The 21,426-nt window shown below is 46.0% G+C and overlaps 1 protein-coding gene across 2 annotated transcripts in view; it reads left to right on the top strand.

Moving 5' to 3' along the window:
- Positions 1-21,426, top strand: part of Glt1d1 (glycosyltransferase 1 domain containing 1) — a 71,927-nt gene that overhangs the window by 25,451 nt on the left and 25,050 nt on the right. For both annotated transcript variants that reach the window (XM_028870207.2, XM_037198266.1), the window contains exons 5-8: positions 4,315-4,351; positions 5,212-5,268; positions 15,881-15,976; positions 16,739-16,788. In XM_028870207.2, the coding sequence (XP_028726040.1) occupies positions 4,315-4,351; positions 5,212-5,268; positions 15,881-15,976; positions 16,739-16,788 (240 nt within the window). The remainder of the gene's footprint in view (positions 1-4,314; positions 4,352-5,211; positions 5,269-15,880; positions 15,977-16,738; positions 16,789-21,426) is intronic.

Below are 21,426 nucleotides of genomic sequence, written 5' to 3' on the forward strand. Positions count from 1 at the left end.
GCTGTAGTCTTGTTAATCTTGCCTAATTATTACCAAAGTGTGATCAAATATCAGTAATCCTAGATTAGAAAGATTACAGGACCTGCTTCTAATGCTCTTGTGGTTTCTTCCTTCTCTTCCTCCTCTTCGTTCTCCTCCCCCCCCCACCTTTTTTTTTTTTTTTTTTTTTTTTTCTGAAGGTCTCACCATATAGCCCTGGTTAGCTTGGAATTTACTATGTAGAACAGACTGACCTTGAACTCAAAGAGAAGGGCCTGCCTCTGCCTCCTGAGTGCTGGGATAGGTTTTGAAACCACTACCCTACCACTGTGCCTGACACTTTGTAGCTTTAAAAGAGAGAATATGGAGGCTGCAGAGATGGCTCAGTGGTTAAGAGCACTAGCTGATCTTGCAGAGGTTCCAGGTTCAATACCCATGTGGCAGCTTACAACCTTCTACCTCCAGTCTCAGGAGATCTGATGCCCTCTTCTGGCATCTTTGGGCACTGCATGCAGTCTCTCTCTCTCTCTCTCTCTCTCTCTCTCTCTCTCTCTCTCTCTCTCTCTCTCTCTCTCTCCCTCTCCCTCTCCCTCCCTCCCTCCCTCACACACTTTTAAAAAGGAGATAATAATATGTATGTACACAGAGATAATGTATTTAAATGTGGTTTTAAGCAGAGAATCCAGTTTAAACCTTAAACTTGCATTTTCTCCACCTTTATTTCTAGAGAGATAATTAAGTTGGGTGTAGTGACAGGCTAATCCCAGCACAATCTTGGTACGATTCTCATGAGAAATACACGTTCTAATACAAGTGTAAAAAGTCAAGATGACCCTTTCGGTTCCCCTTTCTACCCAAAATTAATTAAGCTGCCAAGTGAACTCTGTGGCGGGAAGAAATGGCCGTACCTAGAGACTTGTGACTGTGTCTGTTCACTCATCTCTCAGGGCTATTTCTCTGGGATCTAATGAAAAATCTAAAGGCTTTATGTGATATTTTAAGAGGAAGGGAGAGAATATTAAGATTCCATTTTTAATACTTGTGAGAACTTATTACTTCATATGACTAATTATTTGATATGAAAAGCCAGCATCCTTTTAGGCACATACTCTCAAATAGGCGTGTCTCTGTAAGAGGCCCATTTTTATAGAATAAAACGGAAAAAGGGGCAGGGAGGGGATGACAAGGTTCAGGGGTGGGCTCAGCTGTAGCGCACCTGCCTAGAATCCACCAAGGAGAGCCTGGGGCTTAGCTTGATGCTGTCACAGTACTTGATGAGGGGTGGAGGCATGGCTCAGTGGTACAGCACTTGATCTCCGACTGCGAGCATCACAAGATAAGGGAAAAGGCAAAGGAAAAGAAAGACCAGACCTCAGCTACAAAAAAGACCTCTTGTTCTTTGGTTAATATAATAAAAAGGCATCATACCTTCTGCACGTGGAAACCACATTAAATGTTCTTGTAGCGGATGCAGAATCCAGGGCTCCACGTTCGTTTTGAAATTACAAAAATGACTCCTGATTGTAGCTTTTTTAAAAGAACAGTAACGAATTGCTAAGAGGAAATCGCCACCCATGCACACAATGTTCACCCGTTGTATCAGGGCCGATCACACACAGATCGGCACTTCTCAGGGAGGTTATTTACCCTTTTCCTACTCTTTGTCATATAAAATCTCTTACCAATCAAGGAGGGAAAATAACACCGTTAAAACAAGGTGGGGTTTCGCCCTGAAAGCACACACGAGTGAGACACGGAAGGTGTTTATAACTGGGCTTGGATGTAATTCGGTGGGTAGCATGCCCCGTAGCACGTGCTCAACCCCGAGTTCCATCCCCAGCCCCACAAAACCTTGGTGCTCCTCCGCAATGCAAGCAGCCTGGGCTATAGGAGGTCCCATCTTTTTTTGGGGGGTGGGGGCGGTTTCGAGACAGGGTTTCTCTGTGTAGCTTTGGAGCCTTTCCTGGAACTCACTTGGTAGCCCAGGCTAGCCTCGAACTCACAGAGATCCGCCTGCCTCTGCCTCCCGAGTGCTGGGATTAAAGGAGTGTGCCACCACCACCCGGCTCCATTTTTTTTTTGTTTTGTTTTGTTTTTGTTTTTTGAGACAGGGTTTCTCTGTGTAGCTTTGCACCTTTCCTGGAACTCATTCTGTATTCCAAGCTGGCCTCAAACTCACAGAGATCCACCTGGCCTGACCTCCTGAGTGCTGGAATTAAAGGCGTGCGCCACCACTGCATGGCAGGAGGTCCCATCTTTTTTTTTTTTTTTTTTTTTTTCGAGACAGTGTTTCTCTGTGTAGCTTTGAGCTTTCTGGGACTCACTTGGTAGCCAGGCTGGCCTCGAACTCACAGAGATCCGCCTGGCTCTGCCTCCCGAATGCTGGGATTAAAGGTGTGCACCACCACCGCACGGCAGAAGGTCCCATCTTAAACCAACAAATAAACAGCCTGAGATAGAAATATGGTCCTCCATATGGAATCCCATATGGAGAGGCTCTGAGCCTGAAGATGAGAGGCCTGGGATCCTGGCAAGAGCCAGGTTCAGGGCATGGCACAGGTCTGTGGAGACAAGTCAGGTACGGAGGTTGTGGGCAGGAAGGTCAGTCTTGAGAAAGTCCCTGCTCTGAAGCACCAAGTCCCCAAGACCACAGCCTGCAATGTGGGTTCACCTAGCACACCTTTGAGCTTGTTATTATTTTCACATTTATGTGCTAGCGAGGGCTGGGGTGCCACAGGGTAACTTGCCTGTCTCCGCTCCTCATTCTATTTTATTTTTGTTTTGTGAAAGGTCTCTATTACCTTCTCTAAGTAGGAGATTTTCATTGTGTTTTGTTTTGCTTTGAGACAAGGCTATAGCCCAGGCTGGCCTCAAACTCGAGGTGACCCTCATGTTTTTAGTATCCAAAGTGATGAAATTACAGACAGGACACCACTGTGCCAAGCTGAGAGTGATTTTTTTTAACACTTCCTCTTTAAAGGCTTGGGATTTCAAGGGATCCCCTCAGGGATCCCCGTATCCTCTGTACAGTGTCTTGAGTGGGCCAGCGAAAGCTTTGGTGGGCCAGTGGCTCAAAGGGTTAAATTGGAGTGAACCTCAGTGTTCTAGAACAGAAACTGCTTTTCCTCAGACCTGCGGCTGGCTCCTTTCCACGGAATGTCTGCCTGGCCGGTCTGTATCACCACCGCACGCATGTTCCCCAAACTGGTAAATCAGTTTGAGGACCAGTATGTGTACCCCTTATAGTGCCAGGGCCTTGCTTCATTACCAGTAGCGCTGTGCCCCCGACATATATGTATATGTGTGCCTGTATGTGTGTGTGTCGTATGTACGTACACACACGACAGAAATGGTGACCTCCGGCTTCAGGTGTCCCTTCCCGCCTTCATCAGAATATTTCGGTTACAAGATAAAAAGTTACACGGTGTTGGTCCCCACAGCTCACCTCCAGGGAAATATTTTTGACCACGACCATGGGCATCTTCGAGTCCCCTCTTGCTATGGGACAGAGGATTTCCTGCCCCTCTCCAGCGCCCACCTCTGTGTTCAAATGTGTCACTTAACGATTATTAGCCCCCTGTCTCCAGGACCTGGAGACATGGACTCTTTGCCCTCCAGTGGCTTCGTGCCCTTTCATCAGGGAACGCCACAAAGAATGAGAAGTTGGCATCTTGGCACAAAGGGGGAAGAAGAGAAGGAAGAGGAGAAAGAATAGAACTGAAGGAGAGGAGGAGGGGAAGAGGACAGGAGGGGGGAGGGAGAGAAGGAGAGAGGGAGGGAGCAGAAGAGGGACCGGGCCTCTGCCTGGATTCTGGAAACACCGAGGGCATTGCTATGTCTTGAGGTCACCCTGTTCTTCTCACTGGCCACCACTGTGCTCTTTGGGTCTCTCCCTACCTCCTCCTCCTTTCCCCCCACCTGCCTCTCCTGCTTCCCCTTTCCTTTCCTCTCCCAGTCCTCTCTCCTTTTCTTCCTCCTCATCCTCCTCCTCGGTCCTGGGGGATGAGGTATACCTTTTTCCAGTTAGGGACATTTGGCTCAATGGCTCTTCCCCACCCTCCTCGGCCTCAGCCTCCACAGCAGCACTCCTGAACCTCAGAGACTCTCCTGCTGACAGCCCCCTTGAGGATGCATTAAGTGGGAGGATTTCTTTCTTTGCTCTTCTTAGAGACACAAAACCCATTTAGAGTGGAAGTAACTCTGTACCCCTAACAAGCCCTTGTGGGTGACTTCGAGACGGTTCCCAACGGGTATTTAATTATCTTGATCTCTAAAAAGCATAGAATGGTTGGATCATCAAACTAACCTTCCCCCCTTTTCTTTCCCTTTCAAAAGCCACATGCTACTGGGAAGATCTTTGTCCAGAGTCAAGGTAAGAATTTTAAAATATACATACATATATATGTGTATGTATGTGTATGTATAATTTATTAAAATGCATATGCAATACATATACAATTTATTGCATTTATTTCACTCATCTATGTTCATGTATACACCACTGCACACATGTGAAAGCTAGAGGACAACTTTCAGGACTCGGTTCTCCTCTCTTTTCTTTTTTTCTGTCTTTTTTCTTTTTCTCAAGACAGGGTTTCTCATTGTATCCCTGGCTATCCTGGAACTGACTCTGTAGGCCAGGCTGGCCTCGAACTCAGAGATCCACCTGCCTCTGCCTCCCCAGAGCTAGGATTACAGGCGTGCGCCACCACCTAACTTGGTTCTCTCTTTCAACCTTCCTCTCTCTGCCTCCCTTATTTCAGAGCCCTCTTCTGTACACCAGGCTTCCACTGGAACTTGATGCAATCCTCCTGCCTCCAGCCACCTAGGTGTTGGTTACAGGCATGAGCCATCACTCTTGGCTGAAATATTTGTGGTTTTTGTTTTCTTTTTAACAACAACAACAAAAAGTTTAACTTAAATCCATCTGAGGAGATGACAGAGTGCATGGTGAATTGAGAAATTGGAGGTGAAGGTGAGCCTTTACCCAGTATGGTAGAGTTCAAGTGCGGATGTTTCAGAAGACTTTCCTGAGTCTCTTCAAAGAGCTCAAGTCTGTACCGCCCAGTGGGATGGTGGTCCAGCAGCATGGGGCGTCCCTGGCATTCACATATGCACCCAGTCTCTTTGCTGAGGGACCCATGACACTCCATTGTAGTGCTCAGGAAGTTGAATGGATTCCTACGAACCAAAACTTCACTTTTTTTTTTCCTTTCATATTCCTTCCACCAGGAATTGCAACGATACCAAATGCCAACTTTAACTGGAACACCTTCCTCCAGCAATCAGGTAAGGTATGGCTCCCTTCCTGGATGCTTGCCATCTGCCATTTTGCTGGACCCTGCTTTTCTCTGTCTATAATGCTTTGATCCACAGTAATGGGGCTGGTGTGACCTCCTTTCTCCACACATTTGCCCAGATGTTTTCTTAGGAGGCAGTCCCAACAGCTGGTTTCTGGGAGAGACTGTACACTTGATCTGAGCTCCCCAGGCATCTTGCAAGACGGTCACCTGGTAGGGTGGCATCAGGACACAGCCGGATGGTGGTGTGGGGGAGGGGCTTTTCCCAGCCTCTGGTGGAATTCAGAGAAACTTAACCACTTGGGCTCCCACTCATGGTGTGAAACAAGCTCAGCAGTGATGCTTGAACAGAAGGCTACTGTGCAGAGTCTTTTAAATATAGGCTGTCCATAAACAAGGCCTGCAGTATGTGATTTTTTTTTTTTTTTTTTTTTTTTTTTTTTTGAGGATCAAAATTTGCAATTAGATTGCCACACCGGTTATTCTGGGTCATAAGTGCTATAAAAGGTAAAACTGTCTACTGACAATGAGATCTGAGGACAAGAATTTCTGTTTTAACCCAACATGTTTTCCCAGAGACGTCAACGCTGTTGAGTAGTGTTTAGAGTATACACATTTGGGTATGTGCGAAGCTCAGAGCGCAACCTCAGGTCATCCTGAGGACCCATCCACTTTGTTGTTTGAGACAGTATCCTCTCACTGGCCTGGAGCTCACCAAGTAGTGCAGGATGGCTGGCCAGTGAGTCCCAGGATTCATGTCTCCATCTCCCCAGCACTGGGATTAAAATCACACACCCCGCCGAGCGGCAGTGACACACACCTTTAATCCCAGCACTCGGGAGGCAGAGGCATGAGGAGCTCTGTGAGTTCGAGGCCAGCCTGGGCTACGGAGAGAGTTCCAGGACAGGCTCTAAAGCTACATGGAGAAACCTTGTCTCGGAAAAAACAACAAACATAAGTAAAGTCAAACAAACAAAAAAATCACACACCCCTATGCCTGGCATTTTTTTTTTCTACATGGGTTCTGGGGATGGAATGCAGGCCCTCATACTTACAAGTCAGTTCTTTACTGACTGAACATCCCCCCAGCCCCATATTTGATAGTGTTAACAGGGTCTAAACTGTGGGGTTCTGGAGGGGAAAGTTGAAGTTAGAGGCTTTGCTACAAACTTCCAAGACTCAAAATGTGAAACCAGCTCCCCATCCACAGCGGACATTAAGGACACCCCAAGCCCATTTCCACTCCCAAAGTCTCACCTAAAATCTCCACCACAGATTGCACGTCAGCTTCAGTTTCAGTTGAAAAGAAAAATCCCAAGCATTTTATTAGAAAAAAATTTCCGTAGCTCGTTCATCAATCCCTATGACAGCAGCGTGGCTGTTCTCGGCGTTACAAATGAACCCCTGAGACCCCACTGCTTCTTCATGTCAGCATGTGGGTGCAATTCTTCAGGACTTGGGGGGCGGCGGCTTTAAATTGCCTGCCTTAAGGTTATTTCAGTTTCGATATATTATAGGACACGATGGAGGCGTAACTGAGACCCATAATTCCCAAAAGCCGAGTGGCTTTTCATCAAACCCCTTAGTCTCGGGCTGATGGTTGGGCTTGCCATTGAGTGAGCAACAGAACAGCCAATAGATCTAAAATACTCCACTGAAGGCATTTCCCCACAGGCTGACTTGGCTACTGCTCCATCTCAATGTGAACCATTAGAAATTCTGCCCGCCGGTAATCTATGGGTGCAGGGAGACCCTGGCTGTGGCTGGGGTAGCTGATTACAGGAGGAAGACAGTGAACCAGGGGAGCTATTAGAATTCTTCTGTGGGTTTGACAATCAGGTGTGAGTTCCCACTTGTACCTGTGATCGTCTCTGTTGAGTTTTGGTCTTGGGGGCGATGGCCTGGCCTATTAGCCCTGCTCTGTCTCACTGGGCTTCTGGAGTTTGTGTGACCTCAGATTGTGACCTCCTTTGTGCCTCAGATGATGAGAACAGAAGATGTGGAGGATTTGATATGGGCTCTTAGTGATCAGTGCCCTCTAAGTTTTTTTTTTGTTTTGTTTTGTTTGTTTTTGAGACATGGTTTCTCTGTGTAGCTTTCGAGCTTGTCCTGGAACTTGCTCTGTAGACCAGGCTGGCCTGGAAATCACAGAAATCCACCTGCCTCTGCATCCTGAGTGCTGGGATTAAAAGGCGTACACTACTGTGCCTGGTCATCTGATGCTATTTATTTAAAAAAATTATTTTTATTTTACGTGCATGAATGCTTCATCTGCACATATGTCTATGTACCATGTGCATACAGTACATGTAGAATTCAGGGAAGAGAGCATCAGATCTCTGTTATTGGAGTTAGAGATGTTTGTGAGCCACCATATGGGTACTGGGAATTAAATCTGAGTCTGCCATAAGAACAGTCAGTGCTCCTAACCACTGAGCCATCTCTCTGGACCCTGATACCACTTTTGTTTTTGTTTGTTTTTGAGACAGGGTTTCTCTGTAGTTTTGGTGCCTGTCCTGGATCTCACTCTGTAGACCAGGCTGGCCTTGAACTCACAGAGATCCAACTGGCTCTGCCTCCCGAGTGCTGGGATTAAAGGCGTGCGCCACCATCACTGGACCTGATACCACTTTTATGGTGCTGTCCCTTACCCAGCATGCTGCAGTTTCTGACACTGCTCAGTCATGGATCTCCCAGCCCTAGCTCACAAATCAATGCTGCATCTGTTCAGAACATCAAGCCAGTTCTATGCCACCAAGACTCCATATTCAAACAGATCATCTGAGCACTAGCAGTTAGGTGGCTTAAGGGCCGTCCACAGAATTGCAGTGGTTTTCCCTGTGCTCCTTATGGCTGGCTCCTCTGATGAGGCTATGAGTGCCTATACCAAGCTCCTTGCGTGGTCAGTGAGGTTCCCTGTTCCTTTCCAAGTACATGTCCAGTGTGTTATGACACACTGTTCTGCATTTTTTGCTTATAACTGGCAAGAACCTACACATCGGCCGGGCGGTGGTGGCACACGCCTTTAATCCCAGCACTTGGGAGGCAGAGGCAGGTGGATCTCTGTGAGTTCGAGGCCAGCCTGATCTATAGAGTGAGTTCCAGGAAAGGCACAAAGCTACACAGAGAAACCCTGTCTTGAAAAAAACAAAAAACCAACCAACCAAACAAACAAAAGAACCTACACATCTGAAGGACCTCACCGGCCATCAAACCCAGAACCACAGAAAGAGGAAGGCTTATCCATGAGGCTACTCTCTCTAGATTTCAGTTTTCCACTGTCCTACCTTCATTTCCTGTTGTTGTGAGAAAACACCCAGAAAAACAAAACAAAACAAAACAAACAAACAAACAAAAACCCAGCAGCTTAGGAGAGAAAGGGCTTATTTCAGCTTACAATTCCAGGTGACAGCCCATCTTTGAGGTGGACATCATGGAAAAACTTGAAGCAGCTGGTCACACCACAGTCACCATCAAGAGCAGAGTGAAAAATGCCTGGCCACTTACATTCAGTTTACTTTCTCCTCTCTATACAGTCCAAGAGCCAAACCCAGGGAATGGTACTGCCCACAGTGGGCTGGGTCTTCCCGCCTCAACACAATTCCCCATGGATATATCTACAGGCCAGCCTCTACAATCCCCCACTGAGACTCTTCCCAAGATACATTCCGGAGTGTGTCAAGTTGCCAAACTAACCACCATCCATTTTATTTATTTCATTATATTACTTATTTATCTCATTTCTCCCCTCTCCAAACACACCCCCACAAACTCCTACATGTGTTGCTCACTGTCTGTCTTCCTCCTCCCCTCCCTATTCCTCTTCCTTTTCCTCTAGACAAGATCACAGGTAGCCCAAGGTGGCCTTGAATTTGCTATACAGTAGGGCTGGTCTTGAACTCCTGATTCTTCCCAAGTGCTGGGATGACAGATGTGTACCACCATGATTGACTCTTCTTCCACCCTCCCCCACCATGCCTGACTCCCCCCCCCCCACTCTCTCAACCCTATTTGTTTTTCTATGCGATGGAGACCCTAACATCCTAAAACCCATGCCCCATCTATTCCTAAGAAAAGCCACTTTGTTTTCCTATGGGGTGAAGGTGCTACCGGATCTCCATTCTTTATACAGCCATGAATCAAGATACTTTTTTTAAAATCTAGACTCCAGTCAGCATCCTGCCCTCAGCTGAAGTTCTTCAAGCCTTTCCTTCTCACCCATACAGTTGAGGGGTAGGAGATGTGCCAAGGCAGGGTATTCTGGAGTGATCTCGGCACTCCAGAAGCAAGGGCCGAAGGTTCTTCAAAAATTCGAGTCTACTCTGAGCTATATAGCTAGTTCCTGGCCAGCTAGGGCTACGTCAGACCCTGCTCAAGAAACAAAACAGAAAAATGATGCAAGAAGTGTTAACACGGAGGATAGGAAGCCCCAGCAACTGGCATTTCACTCTCCCAGCTGTTCTCAGGTGTGATCAGATAGCATCGTGTTTCGTCTGTCATTGGAAGCGGATGCTAGACCACCAAAAAAAAAAAAAAAAAAAAGATGTATTTTGTTTTAAAGCTAAAAATACCATTCTGCTGGCCACCGAGCTATATTAAATACACGCATGCCTGTGTACCTGCCAGGGCTGGGCTCACACCTGCCCTCAGCCTAACCCAGTGTGTGAGGATACAGGCAGGCTCTAGGCACAGGCTCTGACTTCAACAGTGAACAGAAGTCACTCAAGCCTTAGGTAGCACCTGCTTTACCCATGCCTCTGCAAGCCAATCTCTTTGTGCTCCCCTTGAAAAACTACGAACACACACAACACTTTCCCTTCAAGCCACCAAGGGCTAGGGGGTGCCCGCCAAGTCACTTAACTAGACCAGTGGTTCCCAAGCCTCCTGATGCTGCAACCTTTTAACACAGTTCCTCCTGCTGTGGTGACCCCCCCCACAACCTCAAGATTATTTCCGTTGCTACTTTATAACTGCAATTTTGCTACTGTTATGAATTGTAATGTAAATTCTTTTGGAGGGAGAGGCTTGCTTTTGGAGGGAGAGGTTTGGTTCTCAACTTGTGGGTCACGACCCACAAGTTGAGAACCACAGCACTGGAGTTCAAGTGTGTTGGACTCTAGCCCTTGGTTCCGGTTTTTTTTTTTTTTTTTTTTTTTTTAAGCATTCATCTGTCTGAAAATGAGCCTTCTATCTGTGGGCAGGACACAACCAGGTTCTTCTCTGAATTTCCTTTCTTTGTTCCTTCCCCCACATTTTTATTTCCTGAAGACGACCAGGCATGGAATGCCCTCGTCTGTCATTCTCTAATTTAGTTTCCTGAATTCTCATTACATTTAATCTCCAGCCCAGCAAAAAGATTTGAGAGGCGCAACGGATATAGGATTAACTCCGTCTCCCTCCAGGGTCTTCTGGGGCAGGAGGCTCGAAATCAATTTAGAGAGTTGGGGGGTGAGCACTTTACTGAATAGAAAACACCAAGGTACCTTGCCTGTCGTCAGTCTGAAGCACACAGTTTTATTTTATTTATTTTCATTTGAATAACTTATTTTTGAGACAGGGTCTCATGTAGCCCAGGATGGCCTTACACTTGCTATGTAGCTGAGGATGACCTTGAACTTCTAACCCCTCTGCCTCCACCTGAGTGCTAGCATTGTGGGCATACATCGTCGTACCTGGTTTATACTCCGCTGGCAAGTGGATGCAGGGCTTCCTCCAAGCTAGACAAGCCCTCTAATTGTTCTATAGTCCCACCTATTAGATTTTGGAGGCAGTTTAAAGAGACAGGAGACAGAAGGAGACAGGATTCTGACCTTTCAATAGGTGGGTCTGTGTTTATTGGTGCACACAGTGAGGGAGCAGACTCTTTCTCGCAGGGAAAAAAGAGCAGAAAGAATTGTATGGTGTAGCTCACATTTCCTTCCTAAAATTCCTGCCTCCCAGAGTTGCCTGCTCAAGGCAAGACAGGCTTTCCCAACAGATGACCAAGCAAGGTCCAACAAGATATCTGCGACCTTGTAGGAACCCTGTTTCTAGGCGAGGAATTCTATCATTATCCACCTGAAGTCTGAAGTGTGTGTGTGTGTGTGTGTGTGTGTGTGTGTGTGTGTTTAAATTTTTTTGTTTGCTTTTTGTTGTTTTTTTGAGACAGGGTTTCTCTGTGTAGTTTTGGTGCCTGTTCTGGATCTCACTCTATAGACCATGCTGGCCTCGTACTCACAGAGATCCACCTGCCTCTGCCTCCCAAGTGCTGGGATTAAAGGCGTGTGCCACCACCGCCCAGATATGTTTAAGTTTTTAAAATTTTATTTTTATTTATGTGTGTGTGTTTTTCTTTGTGTGAATAGGATATACCATGTGCATGCCTGGTGCCCATAGAGGCCAGAGGAGAGCATCAGATCCCCTGAACTGGAGTGTCAGGTGGTTGTAAGCAGCTATATGGGTAGTGGGAACTTATCCCCTGTCCTCTGTAGGAGCAATCAGTTCCCTTAACCACTGGGGTCTCTCCAGCCCCTACAGCATGTTTTTATTGGGTGTGAATACTGCATGTGACACACCGACATCATGGGTTCTCAGCTGTAAGATGGTGCATATCTTCCTCTAACTAACAGGCAGCATCCTGTGGAAATCAGAGATGAGGTCCATGGAGCAGCCTCTTTCCAGGGCTGTCTTTCCAAGCCATCTGGGTCATCTCAGAAGGTACAAGGCTAGATTTCCCCAGTACCTCCCAGCTGGGCCAAGAGGTGTTCAAGCAGTTGTTTCGAGCAGGTGACTCATGTGAACAGGAAGGAATTAATGTCCTCATCACCCATGTCACACAGGGACACAGAAGAGTCATTTTTACCAGGTGCCAGGTCTCCCCAACCTCCCAGAATGTCATCTTGGTACAGCATTTGGCGTACATATTTATATTTTTTCCCCATTTCTTTTTTAAAAATATTTATTTATGGGGTTGGAGATTTATCTCAGTGGTAGAGCGCTTGCTTAGCAAGTGCAAGGCCCTGGGTTTGGTCCTCAGCTCCGGAAGAAAAAAAAAAAGAAAAAAAAATTTATTTATGTATTTTTACATATATGAGTGCTCTAATTGCATGTATTTCTGCCTCACAGAAGACGCCATCTGGTCCTATTACAGATTGTTGTGAGCCACTATGCGGGTGTTGAGAATTGAACTCGGGACCTCTAGAAGAGCAACCAGTGCTCTTAACAGCCGAGCCATCTCTCCAGCCCCCTTTTTCCCCCATTTCAATGAGACCACTTTCCCATCTTGGGAGTCCTCATGGCTCTCCCGCTGCCTGCCTGCCTTGCCCTCTTCTTCCTCCCATGGATTTGAACACATTTCCCTACATCGAGAGTGTGAGCACATTGGAGCCATGTTTCACTCTGGATTGGATAGCTCGCTTGTCCTGTCGCTGATTGTTGTTTTTGAATATATTAACTCCTGTGTATGCCCACATGCTGTAGATGCGTCTATTGTAGCAATGGGGTTGTGTGTGCGAAAACACAGCCCCTGTGTGCTGGACTGAGACTTCCTGCTTTAGCGAAAAAGGATCCTCATTTCCACAATGTATAGAATTATATTTCCTCTGAAATTAATAAGCAAGTTTTTTTTTTTAAGGTGCTTTTGATCTCTGTCCCCAAGCAGACCTTCAGTCTGAGGCTCAGGCAGACATTAGCAGCTCTTCCCTGGGCATGAAGGCTTGGGCTGCTTTCTCATCCTGACCTCTCCTCCCCTTAGATTTTATTAAGGAGAATAGCTTATCATTTATTAAAGACAATCACTTGACTCCTGACCTTGGATTCCGGTGCCTGAATTCCAATTCTCCGACCTTGAGACTACATTCTATCCGTAGCTTCTGGCTCAGACTTTAGTCAAATATGCATTTGCTAAGGTTTATCTACTAAGATTAGGTAGGAAATCCAGAGTATTGGTGGAAAAATATAGAACCCTCAAAACAGCTTAGTGATATTATCAAATTTAATTCAACGACTGTAGTAACTTTTTAAACAATATATTAATTATGCATGAAATGTATGTATATGACATATGATGACATTTTCATACATAGATAATGTTTTATTATTTATTTATTTTGGTTTTTTGAGACAGGGTTTCTCTGTGTAACAGCTCTGGTGTCCTGGAACTCACTGTGTAGCCCAGGCTGGCCTTGAACTCAGAGCTCCATCTGCCTCTGCCATCTGAGTGCTGGCATTAAAGGCATGAACCACCACCACCCTGGCCATGTTTTATTATTTTTTCAAGCTTTTTATTTTAGTTTTAAATATGCATGTATATCTGTGTGTGGTTATGTGCACGTGTGTGCAATGCTCAAGGAGGCCAGCAGAGGGCATTGGATCCTCTGGAGCTGGAGTTGCAGACCCTTGCAAGTGGCCTCATGAGTGCTAAATTAAACTTGGGTCCTTTGCAAGAACAGTAAGAACTCTTAACCACCATGCCATCTCTCCTGCCCCAACATATAAAGTTTCTTGATCATATTCACCTAGAATTTTCCTTCTTCCTTTCCTTTCTTGAGGCAGGGTTTTGTTCTGTAGCCCATGCTGGTCCTGAATTCACTGTTTAGGCTAGGCTGACCTCAAACTTGATGTTATCCTTCTGATTTAGGCTACTAATTACCCGGACTGAAGGTATATGTTACCTCACCTGGCTTAGGATTTGTGTGGGTGTGTGTGTTGGGGGGGGGTGAGTGTGGGGGTAGCGCTAGTATCAATCCAAGGTGTTCAGGTGTGCAAGGCAAACACACTACCACTGAGCTGCATCCCCAGCCCCTGTGATTGCTTTTAAAGCTTTGCTGGAACAAGGCTCAGAGTCTTCACGGTCAATGTGATTCTGCCCAGAGTCACTCTTGCTGTCCTCTTTGCTGACCTGGGACCCTCATGCACTTAGTTAGCTACATGTATGACACATAAACCATTTTTATTCTCAAGACTCAGGTAAGCTCAGAAAATGGTTTGCAGAAAATGGTTTGCATAAAAAAAAAATCAGCAAATACTCATCCTCGGATGGATAGCCCTGCACATGCATAGTTTTATGGCCAATTACACAGGCTGTAAAAGCTTATGTTTTAGACCAGCTTTTTTTTTTCTTTCTGAGTCTATTAATAGTTGCTATTAAATCAATTATCCAGCAGTTGCCATAAAACACATCAAGATCTCCTGGTCTCAAACAACTATGGCCATTTCTCATGATTTTTGTAGGTGTGAACTGTTGTACTTTTGTGGCTCAGCTGGGCAGCCTCTGCCTGTCCCGGGCTCATCAATGCTGTTCCCTTCATGTTCTCATGTGTCTGATGCCCAGCCTCACCTCAGGTCTGGGACTTCACGCTGCCAGGATGAGCCTCATTATGAAGTCTTTTTTCCCAAGAAAGCTATGTGGCCAGATGACCGGGGAGTGATGAGGCCTCTCACAAGGAAGCATTTTGTTGGCCAGAAAGGTTCTCACTCCATCTAGAGGCCAGGGGTGAGGAAGTCAGCTTCACTTGTCATAAGAAGAGTCACCAAGACTGGTGCCCACCGCTGGTCCTACATCATAGATTTGGCACTCCTAGGCCTTCTCTGTATTGTTGTTGTTGTTGTTGTTGTTGTTATTCATATGTATGGGTATTTCGCCCATATGCATGTCTATGCACTACATTTATGCAGTACCCATGGAGGCCAGAAGGGGGCATCAGAGCATCACATCCCCTTGAAACTGGAGTTAGATGGTTGTAAGCCACCATGTGTGTGGTGGGAATTGGACTTGGGTCCTCTGCAAGAGCGGCCAGTGCTCTTAACTGCTGGATCACCTCTCCATCCTCTTTCCCTCCATGTCTTTTTCAAAGCTAACACAGACAGCTCCGTTGGTAGATCGCTTACCTAACACACAGGAAGGTCAGGGTTTGATCCCAGCCTAAACTAGGCATGGTGGTGTACGGCTGTAGTCCTAGACTTGAGAGGTGGAGTCAAGAGGGTCATAAGTTCAAGGTCCTCAGCTACCTAACAAGTTTGAGGCCCACCTGGTCTGTTATAGGTGACACTATCTCATATACTATCCATGAGAAACAAAATAGAAACAGATGAAAAAAAAAAAACCAAACCACTCTATAAACATATACATCTACTTTTAGAACTGTTACAATTTTCTGAGGTATAGTTGACAAATCCAACTGGCATATGCAGAAAAAACAACAGGATGGCAGCACGTATGTGTGTGTTTCCTGTTTCCAGGGACATATGCTCATACCTACCGTGCATCTGTGAATTCTTGAGGACACTCATCCAAACGCCACTTTTCTTGCTGCATCAAGAAAAGAACACTTTTCTCCACGGGAACTGTGCCCGAGTCCTTCCTGGGACTGCTGACTCCTATCCCCAGTGACTGGGTCAGCTCTCCCAGGCCCCATCCCTCCCTCTCTATGGCAGAGACCTTGCATTTCACGGGCAGAGTGAGGCTCAGGTCTACCCATGCTTGGAGAAGCTAATGCGTGGCAAGGCAGTCAGAGGACACGCAAGAAGTAGGAAGGCCAACGTGGGGACCTCTGGTCTGCATGTCATGGTGATGTCACTGCTGTTGCATAACTTTAGCTGTATCCTCCATTCTTACCTTGCAGAGATTGACCAAAGTGCAGACAACCTATATGTGTTCCTGGTAATATGCGGACTCAGGCCTGTAAAGGATCCTCTGTACTTGGTAGACGCGTTCTCAGGTATGTAGTCCAGTGTCCCCCTTCCTCCTGTGGATTTGTGAATAGAGATGTGTCTTGTTTGGTCTTGTGTTCTTACTGGCTGGCCCCAGCTGGCCTTGAACACCCAATCCTCCTGCTTCAGATTCTCAAGTTCTGGGATGACACTGTGAGCCACCTTGCCTGGTGGGATCATATTTCTTTTTTCTTTTTTTGCTCTTTGCATATAAGCAGAACCATTTCTAGATGATCACTTTGGAGACAGCTGGAAGGGTAATTTATTGGATTACTTTATTGTAGACTTGTAGCTTCAGGTATGAAGGATGGCAGAAAAATTGGAAATAATTATAAGGCTAAAAGAGTGTTTTAAAAATCCTATCACTTTTTTGTTATAAATATCCCCTTATTTTTATGTGTTTATGTATGAGTATGCAGTGCCTGTGGACACCCTATTCCAGAACTGGCATTCCAGGCAGTTGTGAGCTGCCGTGTGGGTGCTAGGTACCAAATTCTGATCCCACTGCAAGAGAAGCAAGTGCTTTTAACCATTGACCCATTGCTCCGGCCCCAAAAGAAACAAATCTTCAAGTAAGAGCATAAAATACCTCATATAGGCTAAAGAAATGAAATCGATCCTGTTTAGCATGGTTGAATGCTTAATGACCTAAGAGTACAACACATAGCCTGGAGTAATTTGTAGTTAAGCCGAATTGTTTTCTTAGCTGTGACTTGAAGCCATGTTAGGTCCATTCAACGTCTTTTTTCTTCTTTCTTTTTCTTCCCAAGAATGGCATCAAGAAGAGCCCAATGTTTACATGGTGATTGTAGGTCCTGAGGTGAGTCCATGTGCTGTGAATGCCTACCTGATGGCTGCTTTTTCCTACTGATTTTGTTTTCTTATTTGTGTGTGTGTGTGTGTGTGTGTGTGTGTGTGTGTGTGTGTGTGTGTGTGTGTATGCTTGTGTGTGAGTGCAGTTCCTACTGGGACCAGCAGAGGGCATTGAATCCCCTAGATCTGGATTCAAAGGTGGTTGTCAGGTGCCCAGAATGGAACTCAGGTTCTCTGTAAGGGCAGTACACACCCTAACTGTGAAATCATCTTTCCGGCCTCTCTTCTATTGACTTACAATGTATTTTCTAAAACTAGTTTATGCTTCTCTTCTATATATCTAGGTGTTTGTTCTCTTTGAGGGACTGAAGTAAGTTTGCCTTTTTATGACATTTTATTATTATGTTCTGTACAGGGGTGGTCTGTGTCTACAGCACACATGTAGAGGTCTGAGAACAACCTTAGGGAGTCTTTTTACCATGTGGGTCCCAACGATTGAACTCAGGTGTCAGGCTTTGTGGTAAACCCTTCTATTACTGAACTGTCTCCTTGGCCCATAATTTGCCTTTTTAAAAATGAAAAGCATGGGGCTGGAGAGATGGCTCAGCCATGAAAAGCACTGGCTACTATTCCAGAGGACCTGGGTTTGGTTCTTCGCACCCACATGGCAGCTCACAACGATTTGTAACTTCAGTTCCAAGGGGTCCAACATCCTCATCTGGCTCTTTGGGCATTGCACACATGCATACATACATGCAAAACAGGCATAAATGTAAAAATATTTTTTAAAAATGGAAGTAACCTGGGTCATCTCAGGGGTAGAGCACTTGTCAGACTTGCATGTGCAAGGCTCTGGATTCAGTTTCCAGAACCATGTGGATGAGAGAGAGAGAGAGAGAGAGAGAGAGAGAGAGAGAGAGAGAGAGAGAGAGACAGAGAGAGACAGAGAGACAGAGAGACAGAGAGACAGAGAGAGACAGAGAACTAAAGATTGTAGCTGCTGTTCACCTTTATGGCTGACTTACTGTAAAGATTACAACTAATTAAATTAATTGTTGCAAAGGATAATTGGATAATTCTTATGGGAAAACTGGTGGTTCATGTAAAGAGGAACGTATTTAAAAGTATATAAGCCAAACTCTATGAATGGTCTGATGTATTTTGAAACCCTTTAGCTGCTCAAACTGTGAACGCAGAACTGCTCTTGAACCCAGCATCAGATCCAGCCTCTGGCCTCTGTGGACTTTCATTTGCCCCAAGCAGTTTGAAAAACAGTGGACGCCATGCTCCTAGCCCGATGGGATCCGCATGGCCATGAGAACTCTGCCTTCATGTGGCCTTTGTTCCAGGCTTTCTACTATGCACCTTTCCCTCCAAATTCCTCTGCTGAAATCCTTTCTTTTTTTTTTTTTTTTTTTGATATATATATATTTTTATTTTACAATACCATTCAGTTCTACATATCAGCCATGGGTTCCCCTATTCTCCCCCCTCCCACGCCCTCCCCTTACCCCCAGCCCACCCTCCATTCCCACCTCCTCCAGGACAAGTCCTCCCCGAGGACTGTGGTCAACTTGGTAGACTCAGTCCAGGGAGGTCCAGTCCCTTCCTCCCAGACTAAGCCAAGTGTCCCTGCATAAGTTCCTGGTTTCAAACAGCCAACTCATGCAATGAGCACAGGACTTGGTCCCACTGCCTAGATGCCTCCCAAACTGATCAAGCCAATCAACTGTCTCACCTATTCAGAGGGCCTGATCCAGCTGGGAGCCCCTCAGCCTTTGGTTCATAGTTCATGTGTTTCCATTCATTTGGCTATTTTTTTCAATAATTGAGTAAAACTGAAATTTATTATATGCCACAGTCGTCCTAGGGACCTCCATGCTATATATATATAGCCTTTATGGTTCTATGGGTTGTGGTCTGATTGTTCATTTTATATCTAGAATCCACCAATGAGTGAGTACATACCATAATTGTCTTTCTGGGTTTGGGTTACCTCACTCAGGATGATTTTTTCTAGTTCCATCCATTTGCCTGCAAATTTCATGCTTTCATTGTTTTTCTCTGCTGAGTAGTACTCCATTGTGTATATGTACCACATTTTTTTCATCCATTCTTCCGTTGATGGGCATCTAGGTTGTTTCCAGGTTCTGGCTATTACAAATAGTGCTGCTATGAACATAGCTGAGCATGTATCTTTATGGTATATATCAGCATTCTTTGGGTATATGCCCAAGAGTGGGATGGCTGGGTCTTGAGGTAGTTCGATTCCTAATTTTCTGAGAAACCGCCATACTGATTTCCACAGTGGTTGTACAAGTTTACATTCCCACCAACAGTGGAGGAGTGTTCCCTTTGCTCCACATCCTCTCCAACATTGGTTGTCATTGGTGTTTTTGATCTTAGCCATTCTAACAGGTGTAAGGTGGTATCTCAGAGTCGTTTTGATTTGCATTTCTCTGATGATTAAGGATGTTGAGCATTTCTTTAAATGTCTTTCAGCCATTTGTAGTTCTTGTTTTGTGAATTCTCTGTTTAGCTCTTTAGCCCATTTTTTAATTGGACTGTTCAGTGCTTTGATGTCTAGTTTCTTGAGTTCTTTATATATTGTGGAGATCTGAAATCCTTTCTTGCAATGTGATGAGAGGAGGTCTCGGGGAGGTAACTGTATCAAGGGGATGGAGGGAGCCCTCAGCAGTGTGTTTAGTGCCCTTATAGAAGAAGTTCCGAGGGCGATGCCTTGACTTTTTCATTGTGTGTGGACACAGCAAGAGGCCACCACCTATGAACCAGGAAGCATACCTCATCAAATGCTCAGCCTGCTAATGCTTCTAGCCTCTGCGACTCTCTGCTAAGTTTGTTGGTCACCCAAGTTGTAGTACATCACAGCAGTAGCTTATCTGAGCTAAGACAGAGAGAAATCGTCTGTGGCGTTGAGTGAGGTTCTCATCTGTGCAGTGTGAGCCGCCTCTCCCACCACCTTGTTTTGTTTGGCCAGGTGGTGACAGGCAAGCTGGGAGGGCTTGCTAACTGACACCCTGATAGAGAAGGTATTCACAAACCGTGGAAACTAATGTATACACGTCCATCTTGGCCAACCAGTGAGATTATGGGCGTGATTGACAGGAACATGGGTGGCCCAAAGGCAGCTAGTTCCAACGCCAACAATCCCACCCAGTCTGGGTGATGATGCATCCCTGAGGCTTCCTGCCCCACTTGCAGACAACTCCTCCAAAGAGTCTTCTCTTCCCTGGCTACCGCTTCCCTGCTTCTGGGACCTCAGGAGGCCCAGTGAGACCAGTGACTCCCCTGTGTCTTTCCTAAGCCTCCCGCCTCCATCTAGGAGGAAGTGCTTTCATTGGAAGGAAACATTCTCCATTGTATTAAGCAAGTAGCTGGCCTCACTTTCACTCACTGGTTTAGAAACACACCCCCAGTGTCTAGTGACCACTATACACAACTTCTCAGAGCCTCATTTATTGGTCTTATTCTAGTGCCCCGCAGACCTTCCCAGCATGCACAGCTGTTCCTCGTGTTCTCACAGCCTTTGGAAATAATTGTGTTTACCCAGAATGAGGCCAGGGATGCTAATAAAGGCAAACGAGAGGGGGAGGGGCTGGTAAAATGGCTCCATGGGTAAAGGTGCTTGCTGCTAAAGCCAGTTGGCCTGAGTTCAATCCCAGGGAATCCACATAAATGGCAGGAGAGAAACAAATCCCAAATGTTGTCTGATGGTACACGTGCAGCCAAATTTACAGCAGACACACACACACACACACACACACACACACACACAATCAAGGACTAGGATCTGTATAGCCATGCCAGAGGCCACAGCGAGAAGAGATCTCATGTTCATCTCATGATATAATACACCGTGTAGCGTTAGAAGTCCCGCAGTCTTCAGAAAAATCTTAACATTTTTAAAAGTTCAGAGTCTCTTAACTGTGGCTTCCTATAAAATTCAAAATAAGTTACACACTTCTTATTTGAGGAGGGAAGAACCAGGGTACAGTTTGACCACAGCAAAACCGAACTCCAACAGTGTAAATAGTTCTGTGTCCGACCACCTGGGTCTCCATCATGAACCAGGCTCCAAAGGGCTTGGACAGTCCCAGCTCTTTGGTTCTGTCATTACAGGACACACTGCCTGTCCGTCATACTCCAGTCAGCTTCACCCCACACCTGCCACCGTCCCTAGTGGTCACTCCATCGTCTGGCAGCTCCAATATTCTGGGGTCTTCCTCGAAACTAAGGCTTCACCCTCACCGGTGATGTCTCTCATTGCCAAGCCTCGGCTTCTTTCCGTGAACCCCTCCATCCTGGGGTCACCACCCGCAACTGAGGCTGCACCTTCCCCAGCATCTTCTTTCTGGACTCCCTTTAGGGACCCTGCCTCTGCCCCCCCCCCCATGGCATCAAGCCTCAGATTCCCTCCATGACCCCTTCAAGCCTGAAGCCTCCATTACAGCTGACGCTATACCTCCATTAATGGCCTCCTGACCTCTCTGAAGGGACTCCAGCCCTGGCGGCCATAGGTTGCTGTCATGAGTCCGCTGCACCCTCAAACCAGGAACATGTGGGGGGATTTCTACACCTAAGTTTGACCGCCAGCTTGAGATGCAGCATTTGCCTTCTGAAACAC

This window comes from Peromyscus leucopus, chromosome 23 (genome assembly GCF_004664715.2).
Source record: "Peromyscus leucopus breed LL Stock chromosome 23, UCI_PerLeu_2.1, whole genome shotgun sequence".
Lineage (NCBI taxonomy): Eukaryota > Metazoa > Chordata > Mammalia > Rodentia > Cricetidae > Peromyscus > Peromyscus leucopus.